The following is a 24,725-nucleotide window of genomic DNA, read 5'->3' as shown; positions in this document are numbered from 1 at the left end:
TTTGGCTGTTATGGTTAATATGACCATTCATAGCATGTTTCCATATATCTTCATTACAAACATAAACATAATTAGCTCTTATTCAAAAACAATTTGGTTGTAAAATCCAGTGATTTCTAAGTGTGCCCCCCATTTTAAGAAACTCCAATATGCAGTCATTCAAATTCATGGGATGCATAAATTCAGCACCAGTTCATTTCAGAACTATTCTTTGCTTTACTATAAGATCCACTGAGGAGGCTTCCAAACAATGGGATTCTGTAAAGCATTTAAAATGTTACTCCCTTTAATAATCAGACATAACCCCAATGGAATGCTGTAGCACCTCCGTTAAGGCAATTATCTCATTATTGTGACTATTTTCATGTCTGTCTCTCATGCTCACTGTGACTTAATGAATTTTATCATGTTTATCTTTGTTTATTCAGATCTTAAATACTTGGTACCTATTTAATGCTCTAAGCATTTAAAGGACATTATTGGATTCCTGCCCGTCACTGTATCCCTTCAGATTCCTAATACATTGTGGGAACCCCCCAAAGTATTTACTAAATGAATGTCCTTGCTTCAGGAAGGCAGATAATTCTATATTATGATGTATGGGTACTGCATGGCTGTGGAAGGAAAATGAAGGGCTTGCAGGTTCCTCGGATATTTCTTCTTGTTATAAAATAAGAATGACCTTTGCAACTCCATTTAGGCTCGGCTGCTTATGAATTATGAGGTGTTCCTCGTGGAAAAGACATTTCCTACAGCCCACTCACCCTCTGAAGACCACGAAAGTTCTCTGTAGAAAAAAATCACACTGTTTCAGTCCACGGAGGGTTACCCATGTCAAGTGGAGTTTTATTATTGTCCTTAGTGCTGGGAAGAATTACTTTTGGGAAGTTTTAGCTCGTTACTTCTGGTCTTCATCAGCTGTTCTCGGGGGTGGTGGCCTTAACCGAGCACGGCAGTCCCCCTCTCTGTTGGGTTCCCCCCCCCCCATTCCCCACGGAAACAGAGCAGGTAGCCTGACAGCAGAGGGAGACTCAGGACACCAGAGGCAGCAGACAGGAGACTGTGGAGCTGGGTGATTTCAGAAGGAATTCCAAGAGATTTATCTCCCTTTTTTATTTAAAGATCTGTTTTGTGAGTTTTATATATAACCAAGAATTGATTTTACAAAGTCAGTTAATTACTGGGAGAGAAAAAAAGTAGATTTATGTAGTAGTTTTATGAGCACGTGGTATAGGGGAGTGTGTGTGTGTATGTGTGTGTGTCTGTGTACTCGTTTGCAAAATAAATCCCAATACTTGCTCATATAATCAAGAATTGGGAAAGACAAAATACCCAGAGTGATTTTCACTCAGGACTCAGACTCTTAACTAAAAACTCTAAAGGCACAACTGTATCAACTCAACTGGGTGGGCTGGCTGAGCGTTGGGGGCCAGCAGAGGAGTCTGGGTTCTCTGAACTGCCCAGTTTAGGGGATGCCCTTGAACCTGTGTGCTTGCGGGCAGGAGTTTACTGCCCACTCCCTGTCCCAATCTCCTCAACATTATCCTGGACGGGGAGGGAAAGGGATAGAGTGAGATCTGACACCGATTCTTTTGTTTTAATCATCCCAATTATCCAGGCCATTTTACTATATTGATTTCATTGGTTTCAATTCCCATTTTCTAATAGCAGGAGAAGTGAAGGGAGTGAGTGAGAACCTTTCCCGGTAACTGGCTGGCTATCAATGGGGCGCGTCCTACTCTCAAGGCTGGGTGGTCGTGGAGTTTGCCTCCCAGGTCACCATACAGTCTTCAGGCCAATCACACACGCGGTGAAGCTACGCAGGCCCCACATGGGCTGGGGCTGACGTGTGCTTTGCCTCCGCATTATTATTTTTGGGCATCATTGTTATTTAATCTTGCTGTGGTACTTTGCGAGGTGAATCAGGCTCACTGGCATGCATCATCATGTCCCGAAACAAAAGCCTCTATTTTAAATGAGAGATACTCACTGGAGCCCACACAGAGGGGACAGAGGGTTTGGAGGGGATGGAGGGGAGGAACCACAGTTCTCAACTCCCTGGGCTTTTCCTTAAAAACAGGAAGCACATTAAAATGCGACAGACATTTCTCTTCCCGCCATGCCAGCTGATAAGTACTTAACCGAACACTCCTTCAGAAGTCCAGCCCTACGTATTTAAATTCATTCAGCCAGAAGCTCAGCTATCTTGGGCTGCAGAGTTTCAATTGACTGTTCCCAGTTCACTGCTTCTCGTTCCTAATAACGACATTGCAGATAAACTACATTTTTCTTTTTATCATTCTTTCCCCATTTCCAATTTCTGTTCTTCAGATCTCTGTCAAATAAAATGTGCAATTTTAGCCATTCCCTCCCGCCCCTCCCCCCTCCACCCCCCCAAAGCCCCGCATAGGGAAAATACTGAAACAAGAGAATCAGGTCCAACTTGTCATCCAAAGTCTTGTCTAGAATGATGTGGAATTTTTACGTTGTGTGAATTTCCCATTCAGGGTGGCCTCCCCGGGAGCTGGTGACGGTCCAAGCCTCTGGGATGTCTCCCTCACGTTTCCTGGAGTGGACAGTGCAGTGGAGCCAAGGGGTTTCGAGGCTGGAAGCAGACAACTCTGCCTTCCTCTCTTCTCCCCGCCAGCCGCCCCGGGAGTGGCGGGTGGGCTGCAGGGCCTGGAGGCCGCGGGCCCGCCAGCTGCCCACCCCGATGGCCACGTCAGACCTGACTCATGTCCAGTCACCGGCAGGCTCTGTGGCCCCATGTTCTGGATTTGACATGTTGTTCCCTCGGGAGACCCTTTCCGGTTTTTGGTTGGAAGGCTCATGGCTTTGCTGTCCATCAGGGTCTCTCTTCCCCGACAGCCCAATCCCACCCCTGCTGCCCTGGAGAAAAGTGGGCCAGATCCGAGTCTGCAGCAGAGTGGACACGCCCTCACGGCCACGCCTGCTGCTGAGCTGACCCAGGAGAGCAGGTGGAGGTTGTGTCGTTGGGTCATGTTCTTCTGGGAGCCAATCAGAGCCTCTGTTCATTTGTTTCACAGTTTGTGAAGATGCCCACACGGCCCCCGGGCTGTATTCTTGCTCACTTTCCTGCTTGCCTCCCATCTGCTTTGATTACAAAAGGGGTTAAAAACAAACACCACCAAATGAAGCAAAAACACCAACCAGTCCAGGGTAGAGTGGATTCATGCCAAACTTCGAAAATTCTCCAGGTCAACACTTCCGTTAAGAAAGAGGGCTTTCTATCGACACAGGGTGTGCTGGTCCTTTCTAAGAGGGATGGAGAGTCCATCTACGACAGGTGCCTGCCCTCCTGAGTGCACATGTGGCATTTAAAAAGTATTCCTAACCACAGAACAGCAAGGTTTGGAATGATCCGCTTCTGACATATATTGTGTTAGTTTCAGATGTGCTCTTGCAGCACCATGACTGCTGTCTTGCTCTAGGACAGAGTCCCCTGAGAAAGCAGGGATGTTGATGGCCAAGTAGAAAAGGAGCAGGTCATACGTGTGACTGTTGACCTTCACGTGTTCTGTGGCCCAAAACAGGCTGAGCACCAAATTGGTCTAGAATCCAATTAGCATCAACCAGAAGACCACCTGTCCTCAGCACTGTTTCTGGGGGTGACATGTCACTCTCTTGCAATCAATTACTTCCCTGTGACACCTTCGCCCTCTAACTGCTCCTCCTGCTGTCTGCATCCCAGGCTCCTTGATCAGGTGGTACTTCATGCTTCTTTCAGCCAGATTTTGGCCTGGATTTAGCTGGAATTACATAGCCACGGACAACAGGAAGTGAGATTTGCCAAGGACGCCACGCATCTGGGGGGCCCTCCCACCAGGACCCAGTTCTCTGTGCTCCGTTTCTCCTGCCAACTCTCAAGTATGGTTGTTAAAGAGAAAATAAATAGTCAACATCTAACTTGTCGTGAAGGCTCACCCTTTGCCAGGATGTCTCATTTATTCACTAAAACAGCCCTACGATGTGGCCCCTTTATCAACATCCCACTTCACAGGAAGGTAGGTAATGTGTCCACTCACACCAATGGTCACTGGCAGGACCAGGACTGAAATTCTAATGTTTGACCTCAAAGGTGGTCACCACATCGCCTGTCACTCTGCGTTCTCCCCTCACGTTAAATGTTGTGGCATCCAAAGTCATTCGGGGCACAACTGTCCCCACTCCTGGACTGTTCCCTTCTCACGATGGGCTGCAGTGGGGCAACTGCCCACCTGTGTCCTCCACAACACCTCATGGTGAAGGAATGATTCACCTGATCAGGGGTCCCGGGGCTGGTCTCCCCTTGCTCTCTGGGATCCCAGACCTGAGAGGCCCGTGCTCTCAGACGCTCTGGGGCTGGCGAGGCTGGAAGGGCGTCTGCAGGGTCCAGTTAGGAAGCCCGGCATCGGGGCACCCACGCCGCCCTCCCCATGTCCCCATCAGTAACCAGATGACGTCCCGATCCATCTACCTGGCTCCTGTATCTCAGTGGATGGGAAGTTGGTGGGAAAAGAGGTATCTTGCCATTACTAATCCCCTTCTCTCCCACCATTTGTTATTCTGACTTTTGCATTAGCCTTTTTTTTTTTTTTTTTTTAAATTAAATTCTCTCTTTCTCAACAATAAGAGTCTTGGTTGTGTTCACGAAGGGAAGTGATCCCAATTCACAGAATCCACAAAGCCATCCACTGGAAAATGGGAGGAAAATATTAGAACTTTAATTTAAAAGCTTGTGTGATCAGAAAGATTTGTTTTTGTAGTTCTTGCAAACACGGGATTTCAGTTGGCTGTGTTCTTGACATGGGTCAGAATTTGGGTCTCAATTTTGTGGATCTTGGGTTGGACAGAGAAGGTTGCCATGGGCATAGTCTGCACGGCATCCAAACACAGGGTTAGCTATGATCTGTTTGGAACCTAACAGCACAAAGGGTAAAACCGAGGGTAGAAGATACTCCAGGATTAAGAGAAATGGTGTCCGCACGGAAGACATAAGTCAGTTGATGGCTCTTCTCACTGCACAGTCATCGAAAGCTTCCTCATAAAAACCAAGTTGGCAGGAGGACTCCTGCTATGAGACGGGCACTGGGTCCCCTTCCTCCCATCAACCCAGCCTCCTCAGGCAGGACTCGAGCTTCCAAGTGTTTGGTGACCATTTCTATAAAATAAGGGCTGGGTTAGCGCTTCTAAAATTCTGCAATCATCTGATTTACCGGCCAAACCAAAAGAACAACAGTGAGTAGATTCACCCACGATCATGAGTGACCCCTGGAACCAGGGTGACCGTGGGGGTCAGATGAACGCCTCTGGACTTGGTCAGCCAGTGTCGGAGGGAGGCCGCAGGGTGGTCTGTGCACCTCCACCTCCAGAGGAGAAAGGCCAGTGGACGGGTCTTCAGGACTTTCATGGGCTTTCTTCCCAGGGACATGGCAGAGAATGGAGGTCAGGAGACTCCGAGTGCGTTCTGTGCACCTCCAAATCACCCGTGCGGTCAAGGCCACCAGCCCTGCTTCACGAGAGGAAACGGGGTCTCGGACACTGGCCCTTGGTCGTGCTGGTGAGCGACAGGTTGGGACCCAGACAGAGGGCCGCCTGCCGCCCTCTCCACCCAGCCCCTCTGTTCCCAACTCCCCCCTCATCCTTTCCAGGGTAAGAGAGCAAACAGACGGTGGGTTCCGTGGCACCGAGAAGGTGCACAGCTTGTCTACTCCCCGCTGTGCCTGGAAAGATGCAGGTGGATGTTGATCACAGTTGGGGGGAGGCCCCTCTTCACCCCAGACCCAAGGTCATAGCAAGATGAACTGAACTTTCATGGACGCCAGGTCACGTGAGTCTCACAATTTCATACCCTCAACGCCGGGGGGAGCTCAAGGCAGTTCCTTCCATTGGGGAAGCCACCCACGTTGAAGACCAGAAACCAGAGGCTTGAGTGAGCTGCCCAAGGGCACCCAGCTGGAAAGGTGGGAGCTGAACTTAAATTCAAGGCCGCCAATCTTGACTTGGCTCTGGTGGCAGCAGGAAGCCCCACGTGCTTGTCCCACGTGTATCTCAAATTTTGCCTGAAGCCGAACTCGTGATTTCTGGCCACTCCCCACACACATCACGCCCTGGCATGGGCGCTGCAGGTGGGGAGGCTAGGGGGCAGCCTACAAACAGCTTGTATTTCAGGAACCACCCAGGCCCGCTGTTGGCTCCCTTCCAGCCACAAACACAGTAAACTCGGGCTCCTTGGCTGCGACACAGCTGCCCCCTACTGTCCTCCTGCCGTTCCACCCCCCTGCAGAGGCTCCCCCTCCACCCCCCTGCCCCGAGTTCCATCAGAATCCATCCACCCCGACTGGCTCTGCTTACGGCCCCATCACACCGTCCTCACAGCCCAGCTGCTGCTGTCGCTGTGATGCCGAGTCCCCCACGGGCACCTGCTTCCTGGCCCCGGGGCTGTTCCTGGCTCTGGAACCTGGATCCCACGGCCTGGCGTGGCTAGGCCATTGGACACCTGACGGAGAGCTGGCAGGAAGAAAGTGCCTTTGCTGAGATCCGTGCGGGCTTGCCTTCCTGTCGTCTTCCTGTCTAGACGCCTGGGGCGAACTCTGTGCTGGCAGGAAGGCCACGCTGCCGAGCGCCTCTGCCTCCACCTGCCTGTTCACTTCTCGACCCTGTTGTGAACCCAAAATGACATTCCACGGATGCTGCAGGCCAACTCGTGCGCTTTACGGAGGCACATTCTCTCTGATTTCTCCATTTAGGTAACTGAATAAAACCTCTACCCAAGACCAGGCAACCCAGAGTCCTTTTTCTGAAATGGTCACAAATGAAACATGGTTAAGATGCGGAGAGACTGACGCCGCTGGCAGAAGATGACTTTTATCACTGATTCGCTGTAATCACGACCTTGGGGAAACAGCCCTGTATTAAAGAGAAGTTTCTCCTGCTTGGTGTTTGTAACTTTTGTCCTGTAGGCTTATAATTTTGAGAACTTGAGTGAACTCATAATTCCCCAGAGGGCATTAATGTAGAAAACGCATTTTAAAAATGTTTAATTGTTGAGCTATTGCTACAAATGATTGTTCCTCTTTTCTTGCATCATTTGGGCTCAAACATGCGGGGATGAGGGGTGATGAGACGGAGGGGGGAGGTGATGAGGTCTGGGGACGTGAGCGCATCTCTCTCCAAACGGAGAGAGCCTCGCTGCCTCCTGTGTCATGAAGGAAGGTGACGTTTCGAACACAGGTCCCAATGCAGAGAGCTGGGGAAGCCGCTGTATTTGCCTTAAAAACACGGCCGAGTGTAACAGGGTCCTACAGCACAGCACAGGGACCGATATTCAATATCTTGTAATAACCTACAATGGAAAAGAATCTGAAAAAAAATTATATGCATATATGTGTGTGTATAACTGAATCACCGTGCTGCACAACCTAAACCCACCTGGGAAGAAGCGGGCGTTACAACTATGAGGCAGCAACAGCGGGGATCCAGGTCCTGAAGGGCAACTTTCAGACCCAGTTTGCGCTCCAGGCCACGTGTCAACCTTGTCAGAGTAGCCGCGTGGCGGGTCTACACTCGGCACCCATGGAGCCTCGCGATCTGAGGGCCCTCAGCACAAAGAGCCACCCCGTGTGAGTCCTGGGGACCCCGGGGGAGCAGAGGGGGCCAGTGAGTCCAGCCCCAGAGACCCTACAGGGCGAGGACAGCACAGCCGCCTGGCACAGCTGGGCGACGGAGCTGGATCTGTGTGGGGATGGGGTCTGCAGGGCTCCCTCCCACCGCCCACCCCTGGCATGTCCATCCCTCGGGCAGGCACAGAGGCAAGCGGCCATGGGGAACTTGCCCCCCTTCTTCATCCTGGGTCTCCCCCCACACCCCGCGCTCCTTGGACTGGAGGCACTTTCCCCCCGGGATGTTCCTCTTCGCCTCCTCTGCCTCTTTCTCCAAGTTGTCATCTCTTTTCTGCTGTCTCTCCTTTTCACTATAGCAATGTGTCCCCAAGGAAGAGGGGACCTGGCTGTCCCGACAAAGCCTGTTGTCTACACGGCCAAGGGCAGCCTCTGCACTGACAAAGGCGGTCTTCCCGAGAGGGAGCTGGCGAGCTCCCCGCCGCCCTGCCACCTCAGTGCGGGTGCCCTTGCCCCAGGAGCCCCCTTTCCCCTGCCAGCCCTCCAAGTCGGCTGCTCCCTCCTGCTTCCTGCCCACACTGTGTCCCCTGTGTCGCTCCCATCACTGGGGGCCACGTGCTGCCCCGTTTCCTCGACAAAGCTGTAAAAGTGCCAGGGCCTACGGGGAGGGCAGCCTGGGGTCTGAGGGAGGGTCTCTGCCCCCCGTGGGACCATCCTCCCGGCTCCACCACTCACCAGCCAAACTTTGGCCGAAGGGCTGAGCTTTCCTGACCCTCGGCATCCTTGTCTGTACAGGGAATGTGAGTGGTGCCACCTGCCAGGTTTCTGTGAGGCCCGGATGTGCTATTATACGTAAAGCGTGTAAAACAACACATGACACAGTAAGTGCCTGATAAATACCAGCTCCTAGTATCCCCATGGACCATCACCGGCATCACCAGTGTTAGTCGTGGCTGTAGAATAATGAGGCAACTGGGGAAGCTTGGTTTACAGCCTCTGCTTAATTGATCAACAGTCATGTTAACTAAGACACCAAACACGGTATTGGGAACATATAGGCTTAAATACATATTTAACTCTTCTAACTTAAATTGTACCAAACTTCTTTTAGTAGGAATTCAGATGGTGGGGGCTATTGTATAAATGTATATGGTACATTATATCCATCATGTTTAAGTGTACGTTTATAAGTGCGAGTTGTATACATTGAGTGTACATTGTACAAATTGTATCATATAAATTATACTGTGTAGACATTGTGTGCACACGGTGTAAATTGTAACATATAAATTATATTATGTAGACATTGAGTGTACATTGTACAAATTGTGTAAGTTGTGTATACATTGTGTACACATTGTACAAATTGTATTGCGTAAATTATATTATGTAGACATTGTGTGTACATTTTATAAATTTCATCATATAAATTATATTGTGCAGACATTGTGTGTATATTGTATAAATTATCTCGTATATATTACATTGTGCATTGTGTGTACATTGTATAAACTGTATCATATAAATTGTACTGTGTATACATTGTGCACACATTATACAAATTGTACCGTATAAATTATATTGTGTGGACATTGTGTCAGTGCGTAAGTGTATTGCTAGCATCTACAGAGCCTTCCAGACCCCCGCTGCAGAGGGATTTTTGGAGACTCCTCCGTGTGTGGCAGCCGTGAGGAGACCCATCTGTCCCACTTGGCCATCAGTGCCACTACCGAGGAGATGACGTGGGGAAGGTCAGGGCTGGCTGGACAGGCGGGTGGGTGTCTTCCTTCTGTAAAAGGCTGCTTCTCCCTCCACGTGGACCACAAGAGGGTGTGTGTGGCCACAGAACGCAGACAGAGCTGAGGTGTTGAAAGGAAGGAGGCTGCCTGAATAATCACGGCCTCGCCTTGGGCAGGGGGCAGAGTGGCCATGGCCGAGCAGCAGAACAGTTACAGGGTGGCGGACAGGCTGCCAGGACCCTGGGCACCCGGGCACCCCGGCATGAGAGATTTAGACCTGGAGCTGGAGTCCTGAGCCTTGCTGCAGGGGCGGGACACCCCAGGGCCTGCTGGTGGGAAGTAACAACTTCCCCTAGGCCTACTGCACCCTGGGCACTGGGGTCCAGGCCGGCTCAGCCTAGACAGGCCCTGCCAGAGTCTGCCCCAGGTACCTATCTGAGCCAGGAGGGCCCCCATGATGGGATTAGTGACCTTATGATGGAGACCCCAGAGAGCTCCCGCCCCTTCCTCCAGGTGAGCACACAGCGAGAAGACGCGTCTGTGAACCAGGAAGCAGGCTCTCACCAGACACAGAATCTGTGGTCACTTTGATCGTGGATGTCCAGCCTCCAGAACCATGAGGAATCAATGCCTGATGTTTATTAGCCACCCAGTCTGTGCAGTTCTGTTATAACAGCCTGGCTGGACTAAGACAGAGATATACTTTTATAAAAACCCTGAATTGCTAAATTTCAACTTTGTGCACATTGAAAGTAAAACATGAATATTACAGTTTCTTTGCTTCCCCACAAATTCAGTAGAAATCCTCACAGGCAAGTGGCCACCCTCCACCCCGGCTCTCACCAACCACAACCTCTCCACGCTGCCTGCATGGATTTCTACCTGTTCTTTATAACCAGCGTCACCAAAATTAGCCTGGTGTTGAGATCACCTGTCCAGTGATTTCCAAGGGAAGAGACACATTCAATTCCCTGATGCCCGGGCTTTTGGGGCAACGTGGTGGTGAGGGTGCACATTCGGGTGGAAAAGGGGAAGGACAGGGAAGGTAGGTGGGTTCTGTACACCACCCCACCCCCAGACCCCCGGCACCTTCTGCCAAAGCCTGCAGGACTCAGGGAAGGTCCCCAGAGACCAGGTGTGTCACTCTGTCTAGAGACACACAGGAGCCCAGCTCCTCAGCTTGGGGTCTTTGTGGCCAGAGTCGCTCTAAGTCGGGGTCTGCTGTGCTGGTGGGTCTCAGGATGTGGTGGGGTCCCGTCCTAATCCCAACCCCCCAGGGAACAGAAGGTAAACAGCCAAGAAACTGTGGCCATGAGGAACGCCTTGCTGAGGCAGAAAGAAATCAGCCCTTTTCAGGAAAATAATTAGGACCCAGGACTGTCCCTTTCTGCTTGTAGGACCTGTAAAGCTGCAGCTGTCTTTCGGAGGTCATTCTGGAATTGCTGGGGCTGGACATGCGGCCAAGGCAGAGCTGACCCAAGCGTCTGGGAGAGTGAGGCCCCCGGACTCATGAGGGGGACCCCGCAGGCGTCTGCTGCAATTTCAGGGTGTCCTTGGGTAGAACATCTCGGACAGTGTTAAACTGTCTCAAAGCCAAGTAGGTGTGGTTTCCACACTGTCTGTAATCCAAGCCCATTTAAAATCTGGAGACAGCTCCAACGCTAATTTGTGGCAGCAATATTAACAGTTCTGTGTTACAGCGGTTAAGGTGCTGCCTCTGTTGAAGGAGACAGACCAGCAGGACTGTGAAATTAGAAAAACAACCTGTGAAGTGTCCGGGGCGGCGGGGGTCACCCTGGCTTTTGGGAGAAGGACAGCAGGTCTGTTTGTGTCCCAAAGTGCAGCTGTTGAGAACGAGGTGACAGTCAAGCCCCTGGTCTAATGCTGCAGCTAATTCTGGGGGCAGATTCCATGAAATGGATTGCGTACGGGAGCTCTGATCCAAGTTTGCTATAAAATGTTGAACTCTGAAAGCACTGTTCATTTCCATTATGTTATATGCCCCCATGGTTCCCCCCTCCCAGCAGTGAGAGCTGCACCACCAGGGAACAGAGCAGGTGCGGGTTAAGTGTGCCGAGTGCCTGACAAATGGCCAGGACAGGCCTGGGGTGTCCGCTCCCTAGAAGGACCTGAAAAGGGCTTGAGAAGCAAGCAGGCTTCATGGCTAGTTTTAAAGGCATCCCCTTCTTACTCTCGGGGAGAAAGTGTTTTAGTTGCTTTGACTAAATCTTTGAGACACTGTTAGTTCCACTGCAGCCTGACATGGAAATTAAAAAAACAAAAACAAAAACAAACAAAAAAAGGGAATCACTGCGGGTGAAGAGAGACTCAGGAACAAGACAATAAACCTGGTAGTTTTCAAACGAGGGGCGACGTGTCACCACCTCTTCCACTTCCTGCATCACCGTAACTTTTAGTCACTTTCTTTTTTCTCTCATCGCATGGGAGCTCTTCTGTTTCCACGGAGCCAAAATGCTGAGAGATAAGCCTTTCTGGTTGAATTTAACGCTTTTATTAATTAACTCTTTTCCTGTTAGGGGTGGGAAGTGAAGACCACAGAGATCTAGATTTTGTGATTTTACTTCTGTATTTTTTTATAACAAGGATGTTCCAGGTAATGAGCATTTATATTCTGACATGGTCTCGTTATTGCTTCCAAGTTTCCCGTGAACCTAGAGGAAATCTGAGGGCTGGCTCTCCCACCAACCCCTGGGCTCTGCTTTCACCCTGTCAGCTGGTGTTTGCAGAGCGTCCATTCGCTTGGGCCTGCGCCGTTAGAGAATTTAATAAAGTCGTGTTCTCATCACTCTGGCAAAGAGACCTGAAGTCAGATCTCATGAAATTGAAGGAACAAATCAGTCTGGTTCTGAGAAAACCCCCAGGTTGAGGAAATGGTGGAAATCTGATACCGCAGAAATCCACACCTGTGATTTTAATCTTTATTGAGAATGTTATTCTTCAGAACTGTTTTAGAATGGAGGCTGAAACTTTTTACCTCAGCCTGGCCGGGCAGACACCTCCCTTGTCCACAGAAGGTGATGTCTGGGCACCGAGGGTGGTGGTTCTTGGGGGTCTGACCCCAGGGACGTCTGGGGGGCTGTGTTGCTCAGAGCTGTCCTCACAACGGGGCGAGCGTCCGACCCACCGAGCTGGCCCTGCCGTGATCTGCTCTGTGGCTGAGGCCGAACAGCCCAGGGCCCCCGACAGAGCAGGTCCTGACCCACCTGCGTGGGGATCAGCACAGCAGGAGCCTCGTCCTGGATTTCCGGCAGCCGGGCCCGGAGTGGCGTTTTATACACGCTCCCCCCACGACCGACACCTTAGAAGATTTTTGTTCATTTTTCATCACTTAAATAGGGGAGGTCCCCCAGGGATGGTTCTGACACTTCACTCAGAGGAGACTGAGCCTTTGGTTCAAAGCCCTGAGCAGAGGCGCCATCTCTTCATTTGCTTCTGCAGCGCAGGAGCCGGCGAGCGAGCCTTAGAAGCAGACCCCTGGTGTGTCCTGCACACCAAGCCCACCCTGTGGGGCAGAACCCAGACTGCGGGCAGACAGCGTTAAATACTGAGCTTGAGAACCAAGGTCCAGAAGCTGTGTCGCTTCAGCGGTGACCGCTGCTGCCACCCCCCGCCTCTCCTCCCACCCCACCCGGACTTGGGCAGGGTCCCTCACAGCTCAGTGGTGGGAGCTGCCCTTCCTGGGGGTGTGGACGGCGGTTCTGGGGGCCCTGCCAGGGCTGGGGGGCCTGGCCTGTCTCCTGGCACAGGTGCTGATGGCGCAGTTAGACAGGTAACAAAGGTCATGCCTCTGGCCACCAGGACCTGCGTGAGCAGGAAGCATGCGGTGTAGATGGCGCTGCGCAGAGGAGGAAAGCAAAGCAGCATTTACAGGCACGCTTGGAATCTTTTTTTTGAAGCTCAGTCCCTGAATCCAGACCATGTCCAAGGTGGGATTCGAATTTAATAAAGCCGCAGAGGGCGCCTGGTCCTGAGCGCCCGGTATGCCGGCCCCACCACCCTGCTGCAGGGGCGAGGGGAGTAGGTAATGAGCCTCCAAGACGGGTCTGGTGTGATGGACGGGCTGCGGCCCTCCCGCTGCTCCGCTCTCTCCATCATCCAGTCTGGGTGTTAGCGGACTGTCAGGGAAAAATAATTTAGTGGCTGTGGCTTTAACTGATGTGCTGCATTCTGGGGTCAAATGACTGTTACAAAGTAGTGGTGCCGCCTGGTTCCTGCATCGTGAGAGCTCAGGGTTGACAACATGAAAGGAAAAGGCATCATGGCCGGAACTCACTGACATCATTCAACTCATGGGGATTGGGGTGGGGGGGGCAGTGGGAGCTGGAGGAAGGACACTTCTTGCTAAACAGCATCGGGCAGAGGAGGAGGGGGCACCCACAGCCCGCGGGGAGGGGGACCTTCCAGGGACGGTGGCGGGAGGACACGGGCCAAGGGCAGCCTGGGGTCATCTAGGCCGCGGGGGGCAAAGGAGCTTCCTTGGGAGCTGCTGGTGTGTTTGAGCTACAGACGGTGGTTGGTGGGTGGAGACGCCAGGCAGGAAGGAGGAGGAGAAGAAAAGAGGTGGGGTGGAGGAGTAGGGAAGGGACAGCAGGGCTGCAGTGTTTCTGGCGGGGACTCATGTCAACGCCACACACCCGCTTTTACCTGGATTGTGTATTATCTGAGGGTGGGTCGAAAGGCAAGACGCATGGAGGTTATGGGCTACCCCCCTCCAACCCGCTCCTAGATGGTGCAGTAAATATTTGAAAATAAATGAATGAATTGGGGGCAGAGGTAGCAGGAGAAACAGCTGCCCCCCGCCATGGGGTTCCCTGTTCAATGGAACCTTCACACGGCCAAGCTGTGGGGACCAGACCAATGTTTGCTGTGCCCGTTTGTGCTCTGCACCTGCCAGAGTCAAATAAATGTTTGTTGGATGGATGAATGGATGGATGGATGAATGGATAGACAGGTGGATGGGTGGATGGACGGATGGATGGGTGGATGGATGGACAGGTGGGTGGATGGATGGACAGGTGGATGGATGGATGGAAGGATGGATGGATGGATGGATGGATGGATGGATGGATGGGTGGATGCTTGCTCCTGGTTTTGATTCAACATAGGGTTCTGTCCTAGTGCATTTGTTTGGTTCACTGTCCAGAACCCCTCCAGTTGCCTGAATCTGGGTGGTGCCCTGGTTTCTCTAGTGGACACGTGACCTCCTGAGGCAAATAGTGGATTCTACCTGAGGTGCTGTGAGGTAAAGATGCCCTGATCTGAGCAATGACTTACAAGTGCCGAGTTCTGACTACGGATCCTGAGCTGGGCTAAAGGTCTTTAACTGTAAAACCTTTCTCTCCTCCATTGATGCCAAAAGTGAATGAGAATAACTTCCTGTAACTAATACCTTAGAGATGCCCACAGATAGTTCTCAAAATGGTAAGAGAAAAGATAATTTGCATAAATAAGCAGTTACAAGAATCGGAAGGAAGAGCTTGCAAAGTGGTACAAGAATAGTTCCCGACACAAGGACGGTGCACGAAATACTTCCTGAGTGAGGGAGGTGAGCTCTGTGAGAAGCACGCGTGTTCTCTTGTGTGACGAGGCCCTGGAGGTGGCATGAGGCAAGGCCCAGCCCAGAGCTCCTCCCTCTGCCTGGCCCTCTGCTCAGGCAGCGTTCTCCAGCCTCCGGAGCCAGAAACTCAGCCCAAACCAGCACCGAACTCGCGTTCCCACCGCAGGCTCCCTCGGCCCAGCCGCAGATAGTCACTGAGGGGCCTTCCTGCCTGTCAGTCCTCTCTGGGGTCAGGAACCCTGCTGCCCCAAACCCCTGCTGCCCCCACTGCCCCCGCACAGCCGGTGTCACCACCACCAAGGTGACCAGTTGCCCAGCTCTCCCTTCCCTCTGCTAAGTCGGGACCAACAGTTTTTCCATTCACACGCTTCCAGGCTCTCTCTCCCCAGAGCCGGCACATGGCTCCGACGCTGCAGTGGGAGAGGCAGTGCCTGGCTTGTCTGGGGGGGTGCGGGCGCCCCCTACTCACAGGGAGAGAGCAGGGGGTCCTCTGCTGCCCCGTCCCTGCTCCCAGGCACCCCCGCACCCCAAGGACGCCGCCCGCCAGCAGCTACCGGAGAGCTCTCACCTGAGGCAGGAGGTGACTTTTACTCCTGCTGGGGACGTGGCCGGGCAGCCGGATGTCGAAGAGGGCCTGCAGGGCGGCCTGGGCCGCCTGGCCCTTGGCCAGCTTCTTGCTGCGTCCCGAGCCTTCGAATGTTCTCCCGTCCACGCTCACGGCCATGACGAAGCTCTGGGCGCGCCTCTTCTCGGGCTCCGAGAGGCACACGTAGCGCAGGCCCGAGCGCAGCTCGTTCAGCAGCACCACTGGGTTCCTCGCGCCTGGAGCCGTGGGGCCCCCCAGGTCCAGGTCCAGGTCCAGGTCCAGCGGGCGGCCCAGTAGCCGGCCCCGCCGGCAGGCCGTGGCCAAGCGCTCGGGGGCGGCAGGGCGGCGGCCCGGGAAGCCCTCGCTGGGGGCCGTGGGCTCGAACCGCTGGAACAGGGAGTCGGGGAAGTCGGCCTGGTCGGAGGTGAAGTCTGGGGCTGTGCCGCCTGGGGCCGGGTGGGCCTGGCAGGCGTTGGGGAGCTGCACGAAGGACCTGAGGGCCAGCTCAGCCGCCCGCATCTTGGCCTTCTTCTTGGTGGGCCCGGTGCCCTCGAAGGTGAGCCCATTCACATCCACGGCCACGGCGAAGACGGGCGCGTGCACCGGGCCAGTCTGCGACACCGTGCGGAACTGCAGGCCCGGCCGCAGCTCGTGCAGCTGCACCAGCGCGTTCTTGGGTGCCACGGACCACGAGAGCCTCCTCCAGAGGAGCCGCAGCTGGCACAGGTGGCCGCCATTGCCCTCCTCCAGAGGCCGCTTCCTCTTCAGGCCGGGTGCGCCCCCTCGGGCCCTGTCCCCGGAGGGTGGCAGCCTGGCCTCCAGGTTGCTCACGTTGCGGTTTTCCTTCACGTCGGCGCTGCTGGTACCTGGAGGTGAGAACAAACAGCGTGACCCGGGGCTGTGGCCCAACCGAGGGCATCGTTGCAGGTGACCCCCTGCAACACTCGACCTCCGGACACCAGCCGGCCTGGCACCCTCTGGAGGCCATGGGGAGACCACCTGGGCAGCACCTTGGATCACAGGCCCGCAGAACTGACCGCACCCCTGCAGGTGGGGGTTAGGGCCCAGAGGAGGGAACCCCGCCCCGTGAGGTGCCCGGAGTGCACTGAGTGGGGTGGACACACACGCGGGGAGCGTGTCCCCACTCGGGGCTGTTCCCAGTTGCCCTCTGAGTGCCGCCGGGTCCCTGCACAGGCCCCCAGACCCCCCAAACCAAAGGAACATGTGGCCTCTCTCTCCATCGGGTTTGGGCGACGCGGAGGTCAGGGAGGCCTTGCCCTCGGGGTGGAACGTGAGGGAATTGTGTGCTCACACCCTGGACGCTGGGTGGCACTTAGGCTTAGTGAACTATATCTAGATGCCTCTACATAGATGAAGCTCTGAAATATAATGTTAGATGATAAAAGCAACTTGCAAAATAATACACAGAGGCTATGGTTAATAAGTTATAAGAACACAGAGGTTACACAGCATTCATGCCTCCACACAGGTGGTAAAGCTCAGACACGTCCCAACTCCCTTGGGACACAGGGAGGAACACAGGCTCAGAGGGTGGCTTCGTTTGTATCTGTGAGGTTTTCTGTCTTTTGCACAAAAAGGTATGAAGCAAATTTAGCAAAATCAGCATTTGCTAACTGTGTGAGAGGAAGGCGGGTAATGACAATTTCGTTTTCTGGTCCGGCCCTCTTGGACCACCCTCCTCCAACACAGCTGTTCCATTTAGGGAACCTCAGCCGTGGGTCCCCACGTGGCCACAGATGTGGGTCCCGCTGCCCTGGCCGACGTGCTTCTAGAACGCCCGACCCTTGGGTTTCCCCAAGAGGCTCTGAGGATGACAGTGCTGGGCTGTGGGTTACCCTTCCCTGACCTCACTCACACCTTCACTCTGGCCCCTCACTCCTAAAATGCACTCCGGGGTGGGTTATGACCCTGTTTTCTAGGAGAGGAAACTGACGTCCCACGTGGTGAAACAGCTGCCCAGGGACACACAGTCGGTTAATCGGGGGAGGTGTGACTGCATTCAGGAACGTCTGCTGTGGCTGGGAAGGCGATTTTACGGCAACTCGGTCACTTTCTTGTCTGTTTCACAGACACGGAGCTGGGGAGAGGGGGATGCCGAGGGGAACTCTGCTGACAGCGTGGATGGACGCGGGAGGAAGCAGCCAGGCTCGGGGCCACGCAGGACCTTGATGCCCGCAGATTTCTCCGTAGGAACTCATTCAGCAAGTGGAAACCCGAGGGGGTTCTACCGCCAGCCCACAGCGCGTAGGCAGACTTTGAGCGTATCTCCCTCACCCCAGCCTGAGAGCCGGCAGCGGGAAGACACGCTGGGTCAGTGACCTGGTCCCGACGGTGCAGCTGCTGGATGGTCACCACGAGAGAAGGACCGTCTCACAGGCACGCAGGACACGCTGAAGACCGGCGCCCTCGAGAGGCGTCCTGGCTCCAGCTCGGGGCCAGCCCTCCTCGACCACGTCGTCCCCAGCAGGTGTGCTCCGCGGAAAGCGTCAGGCTCCGACTTCAGAGCGCTGTTTGCTGAAACCTCAGCGGCTCTGAGTTGCGAGGTGGGCTATCAGCATTCCTCCAGCAGTTTGCTTCTGTAAAACAGTTGGTTTGCAGACGTCGTTTTGTTCAAAGGGGTGAACCTGAGCGTTTTATAAGTTAGAGGTGGGCAACATTTGTTTACAGTCTATTTCGGTAGAAATAATTACCTTCTAAGTATCCACACTGAGTCTCAGCCTCTTTTTTTGGTCATTGTGCATATTGGGTGCACACACAGCAAGGAGTTCTGCCATTTGGGGTATTTCGGGCCAAGGAGTGGTAGATGGGAATAACCGTGCAGTTTCCCAAACCGAAGGTAAAGATGGAAAAAAAATAACCCAATCCCAGAAGCCCACAGCAGATTGCCCAGAAACGCACTGGGAGCTCTCTAATTTCTTATTGATTTCCCACGACGTGGGGATTGAGTGTGGCTGTGAGTGTAATTAAAGTGGCTGGCGTGTCAGATGCCCTCTGAACCTTCTGAGGAGAAGGTTTATCTTGGGGGAACAGCCCGGCAGACCCAGGTTCCCCTCCACTTGCACTGAAACTGCTTCCACACTCTTCTCTTCGACATCCTAGGACTGTCATCCTTAAAGTCTAAAGTGAGCCACGGAGATCCGAGTGTGGGTGAAGACCCCTTCCTCGATAATCAGTAATTAATAAAAGTTGATGGGAGTGCAGACTTCTGGGCTCCATCCTGATATGCTCTCTGGGGGTGATGTCACACGCCGGTTTTTGCAAATGAGCAGATTAGGGGTTCTGCTCCCACAACATGGCCCAGATGCTCCGTTTAACTGGCCTCCTGAGTTTGCGTGAGGTCAGGGAAGCTGCAGGGTGGGCGGTGGTCACTCCACGGCTCTGGGGTCAAGCAGGTGAGAGGTCACAGTCTCCCCCGACCTTGGTGTGTATGACCTTGGGCAGTCCCTCCACCTGCCTGAACTTCATTTTCTTAAGAGGATAAATGTGGGTTTTGGTAGCACTTGCCTTAGGGCTTATTATGAGGTTGAGCTAGAGGACACCCGTAAAGGACTTAGCAAAACCCCTGACACTGAGGAGAGTCAACTGCATTTTTGAAAAGAGCGGGAAAAAGGGAGGCAGACACTTCTAAGCTGCATCTTCTTGTCAAGGCCCAACTTCCCTGCTTATTTCATGAGTTGGGCTTCCAGAACCCCCAGAAAGAAGGGGTGGAGACACACGGGCTCTCGTGATGCAGTCTCTGGCCGAGGAGGGGTGGCGAGGGGGGAACCCTGCCCTGCTGGTCTGGTGCCGCTGAGGTTTGCCAGCCTGGCTCTGCTGGACCCCACGCCCCTTCGCCAGGCCCCTGCCAGGTCCATGCGATCCTCTTACAGAACTGTAGCTCTGATCCCACAAATTCACGTTTCCTTCTTCTGCAGCCCCCTCCCCGACCCAGGAAATGATTCTCATTTTCTCCTCCATTGAGTCGATAGGTTTCACACACCCGGCGTCAGAGAGAATAACCCAGAGGTGGACAGTCTAGAGGCTGAGAAGCCTCGCTCCTGGCAGACTGGGGAAGCTGCCCCTCACCTGCTTCCTCAGGTCCGGGCATTGCAGGACCCACGCATCTCCCAGCCAAGGCCTCTGCTCCTCAGCACGTGGCCGAATGCCGGGGTCACCCTGAGGTGGGGACAGGGCAGGGCCTAGTCTCCGCCTGCCCTCCTGGCCCGGCTGCTCCCTGGGCCCCCCTGGGGCAGGTTGCCGACCTTAACCCTTTATCTGGGTACGCCGGGGGCACCCTGGGCCGATCTGGTGTCTGCACAGGACATGCAAAAGGGAACTGGACGCAGCCTCACACGGCGGCCAGCACGGCAGATCGCCCTTCTCATGCACATGTGGGCAAAGGTCATGCTGATCCCGCGTCGTTGGGAGCCCGTTCTCGCAGGGGACGCTTTTCCCCAGCTCTCCAGGGGTGGGTTTTGTCCTGTCACCTGCGGAGGCCCTGCCGACTCCAGAAGGTGTTTGCACCAGGTGGTCCATCCCTAGAGGCGGGAGGGAAAAGTGTGGGCAGGACTCCGGGTGCTGGCGGCTGAGCAGTGTACAAACAGAACCGGCCACACGGGACTTTTCCAGGATCAGTGGAGACAATGAACAAAAACTTTCAGCGCAATCTGTGAACGTCGCAGGCTCCAGACCGAGTGCTTTGTGTTACGGTGACTGATCATGACCACTGAAGACGGAACAGCTGCCGTTGCCTTTTTAAGTCCTAGGGAAGAGTGGCGGCCCCGCTGCTGGAATGCTCCCAGGGTTCTGGGTGCAGGAGTTGGTCAGAGAATGTTTATTGTGTGATAAAAGCAATCTGATTCTGAAAATGTGTGCGTTGTACACTGGAAGCAGTTCCAGTGGACAGTTCATACGAGGATATAAGAATTAGTGGGTCCTTTAATCCCACTCTGGAATTCATTCCCCAAATAACTGTTATTTTCACCAGTCGTAGCTCAGGGGCTCATACATATCAGAGCTGGGAGTAGCTCTGCAGGAAACCCACCTCCCACTGTGTGTGAGGGGCCGGCCTGGGGAAGGCACATATTAAAAGTCAGCAGTGCACTGAAGTCCCCTTAATGGCTCACCTGCCACCCCCCCCCCCGCCCCCTCTGTTTCTGTCTGTCTCTGTCCATCTGTCTCTCTGTACAAGCACAGGGCGGGGCCTCAGCCCTGCAGGAGGCGAACAGGGGTTGTGAGGGGTCCGGGGCCCACTGTGCCCCACCTGGGGCTCACACCACAGTCCCCGCAGAAAACGTCTGACTTGAATGCCAAGTGCCTTCCCTCAAGGCAGCCTTGGAGGCCACGTGTCCTGTGTGCCCCCACGGGCGGTTGCGGCCTCGACCCTGGGAACTCTCCTGTCCTCGCCGAACCCGACAAGACATCCATGACCACACGTGTCGAAGGTCCGTGTGGGCAGCCTCAGATTTCCAGACAGTCACACGTGTCCTTCTGTTGTGGAAATCAGGAAAAAAAGAGGCAAATAACCTCAAATGACAGGAGATAAATACCACCCGCGGCAGTAATAGAACCATCGCTGGCAAAGTGAAGACCGCCAGGCACAGAGGGGAACGTCTGAGTCAGAGACACGGGAGGAGAACGTGAAACGGAATTATTTCCCTCTGCTTCTGTCACCTCGACCCTCTCCTGAGCCCCGGGAGCACCCACCCTGCTTGACAGAAAGCGTCAGCCCAGGCAGTGCTACAGTCAAAGGTCCAACGCATACAAGAACTGCATTTTGTGGGGAAAGAGCAGATTTTTATATTGGCCTGGCTGTGGCTGGGCTTTCACTTTCCAGGTGAGAGACATTCTTCCAAGTCAAGGTGGGCTTCCCGCTGCCATTGCTTGGACATGGACAGGCCACGCGGGGGCCAGTCCTCGGCTGTCGCCTCCAGGTGGCCAGGCCCCGGGTGAGTGCAGGTGCCTGTGTGTCACCAGCTGCGTCTCCTTCCTCGATGCCCCCTCAGGGCCAGCATCTGTCTGGTCATCATGCTGCCAGACTTCCCGGCACCACGTCCGCAGGTAGGAGATACAGAGAACCGGCCATTGGATCCACCACGTCCAGATTGGATGGGCCTGGCCGGCGGGATGGAGCCCAGGGCCTGGAGTCTCCATTGGCTCAGGAAGGAGGGTCCAAGGTGGTGCTCAGGGGATGGCTGTGGCAGCTGCGGCCGTGCGGGCTTCGGGACACCTGGTCCTGGCGTTGTGGTCGGGCACAGGCCTGACCCCGACAGCTCCTGGGTCAGGCTCGGCAGCAGACAGGAGACGGCCTCTCTCCCAGGTGGGCCCCACACGTCCTGGAAGGACCAGGCCAGTGGGGCAGGCGGGTCTCCCTCCCTCCCTCCAGACCCCAGTGCTGTTCTGCGGGCCTGACAGGGAGTGGGCTTCTCGGCCCCTCCTCATGTGACCCGGTCAATCACGCCCTTGGGTCAGTGGTGGGCACGGAGGGGATGGGCTGGGGCAGTGATTGGCTCCTTCTCAGCATTCAAGGAAGATCGCATTCAGAGTTGCCCTCCTGGACAAGAAGAATGGAAAACCTGCATCTTCCCGTAGACTCAGCCGAAACCCACCCTGAGGATGGCTGGTCCGCGGGTGGGCTCACAGGCACCATCCTCTTGCAGGCTGAGCCTCTGACGGCCCGACCCCGACCTAGCTCCACCCTTCACACTGGGGCTCAAGCTCCAGTGCCACGCAGAGATGAATGCGGACCAAGGACATGAGGCTGCAGGGGGTGAACCCGGTGGTCCTGGGGGGTGAGGCCGCATTGGGAGGGGCAGGGCCTTCACTTCAACCAAACACAGGCGCCCACCCTCAGGGTCTGAAGATAAAACAGGAGACTTCCAGGAGAAATCACCCTGCCTTCTGTCACCTCCCTTCCTCCCTGATGTGTACACACACCACACATGCACACACACACACCACACACACACTCCTTCCCCGACGTCCACGGCATCTGGATGCACATTAATAGCACTGCATTGGCAACGCTCATGAGAGGTATTACGACAAGTGCATTAATTTGGAGGTTTATCTTTGAATAATGTATGAAAACAGGGTCTTCAATAACAGCACATATTACAAAGGGGGATGACTAATCCACTGATAGAAAATAAGATTTTCCAAGCGTTTCAAAGGCACTTTAACATGTAATAAACAATTAAAAATCATTCTCATCTCTAAGTTTCCACCTCTCAGCCGTGAGCTGAGTTAGGGGAAGTGCCTTAATTACTAGCGTCAGCCAACCTGATCCACGTTGCCTGTTTCCCCAGGTCTTTGCCTAAAACATCCTCGTGCATCATCCCCCTACTTGATTCCATCCTCAACTCTACCACCAGGCCACCCTCCCCGCCCCTCACACGGGCACTGATGCCCTAAGGGATGGATTCACTGCCCAAGGCTGTGAAGCTGGAGCTTGGGGTCGCAGCCGTCAGGCTCCCCTGCCCTTGGATGGGGAGAGAGGGCTCCTACGGGGAGACTAGACTCAGCCAGGGTCCCAGCAGCTCGAGCAGGAAAGAGGATGAAACAGAGTAAGATTTTCTTCCTCAAGGTGTCTATTCCACGTGCTTATCAAATAGCTTTGTCCACATGTCCAGGTCAGCTTGGGGGTGCGTGTGTATTTTTAGATATATAAGTAAATGTGCGTGTGTGTGTGTGTGTGTACACGTGGCACACCTCAGAGATATGGTGGGTTCAGTTCCAGGTCACTGCAATAAAGCAAATGACATGGATTTCCAGTTTCCCAGTGCATAAACGTTATGTTTACACTCAACTGCAGTCTATTAAGTGTGCAGTGGCATTACTTCTGACAAAACTACGTGCCGATAGACTTGCTCGATGCGGGGTGGCCCCAGACCTTCAATTTGTAAGAAGCATAGTATCCGTGAAGCGCAGTAAATAGAAGGGTGGTAAGACAAGGTGTGCATGTGTGTTCCACATTACTGAAGTAGTTACCAGTAAGTTAACTAAGTTGACTAAGTAAGTTAACTAAGTTAACTGAGTCCTAGAAACTTTCCAATTTTGGTCAGGAGAGAACAGAACCAGCCGTTGGAGCTTCACGGGACCTGCGAGGTCGGGCCTGTGGGCAGTGGGGAGGCCGCGCTCTGACCCACTGGCACCCTGTCCACACCCTCCACGCTCGCCTCCATCTAGGAAACAAGGGCTCAAACCACAGGGTCACTGAGGTTGCTCAGTTCTGTGACTTTGATTTCGTGGAACAGCCAGGGTAACAGCCTCAGCTTCCCATCTTGTTGGTGGTTGTGTTTTGTGGGAAGGGGATATTCATGAGAGCTTGTCGTGTTTCTTAAAATCTGAGGCTGAGTGGACAACGTTCCAGGGCCAGTCCCTCGTGCCGTGGCTTCCCGGCCCCACCAAAAACCAGTGACCGGAAGCTAGCCTCCCGCTGCCCACAAGCACAGGCCTGACTCCAGCTGCAAAGGTAACCACCTGTCAGGTAATTTTGAAATGCAAGAGGTGTTCCTGTCATTTGGACTGTTTCAGCCCTCATGTATTCCTTCTACAAGCAAGAGGGAGGTGCACCACCCGACAGACACGCCTGCACTTTCCCTCACCGGCACACATGCTCCGTCTGCTCTGGGGTCTCCTCCACACTCCCAGCAGATCCACCCCCAACCGGCTTTTCAGTCCCCACCCCACACGGCTTTGTTGTCTCTCCGGTTTCATGAGCCAAAACATTGTTTCTACTGCAGGCACCCGTCCAGCTCTTTCCTTGTTAAATAATTGTACAAACTGTTCAAACAAGCTGTGTTCATTTTTCTTTTTCTTTTCTTTTTTTCCCCTTTTTGGTTTGGAGGGGAAAAAATAAAGGAAAGAGAGAAGGGATGGTCCCAGAGAACTGGGTTTTTTTCTTGAGAACTCCAGAACCTGGAGTTCTCAATCACACAGTCACTGCTAATATTTCCTACCACCCAGGTGGGGATGGGATCCTGGGGGTGGGGAACGGGATTCCAGGGAGGATGGGATCTGGGGGATGGGATTCCAGGTGGGGATGGGATTCCATGGCGGGGGGATGAGATTCCACAGGGGGAGTGGGATTCCAGGTGGGGAAAGGATCCCGGGTAGGGACAGGATTCTAGCGGGGAATGGGATCCCAGGAGGGGATGGGATTCCAGGGGGGATGAGATCTTGCAGGGGGGATGGGATCCCAG

The 24,725-nt window shown here is 53.9% G+C and overlaps 1 protein-coding gene across 1 annotated transcript in view; it reads right to left on the bottom strand.

The window, feature by feature from the left end:
* Positions 1 to 24,725, bottom strand: part of ADARB2 (adenosine deaminase RNA specific B2 (inactive)) — a 369,735-nt gene that overhangs the window by 79,655 nt on the left and 265,355 nt on the right. Inside the window, exon 3 of the mRNA XM_059915331.1 lies at positions 15,505 to 16,388. Coding sequence (XP_059771314.1) covers positions 15,505 to 16,388 — 884 coding nt within the window. The remainder of the gene's footprint in view (positions 1 to 15,504; positions 16,389 to 24,725) is intronic.

This window comes from Balaenoptera ricei, chromosome 2 (genome assembly GCF_028023285.1).
Source record: "Balaenoptera ricei isolate mBalRic1 chromosome 2, mBalRic1.hap2, whole genome shotgun sequence".
NCBI classification, from domain to species: Eukaryota; Metazoa; Chordata; class Mammalia; order Artiodactyla; family Balaenopteridae; genus Balaenoptera; species Balaenoptera ricei.
This window is presented reverse-complemented; position numbering and strand designations above follow the sequence as displayed.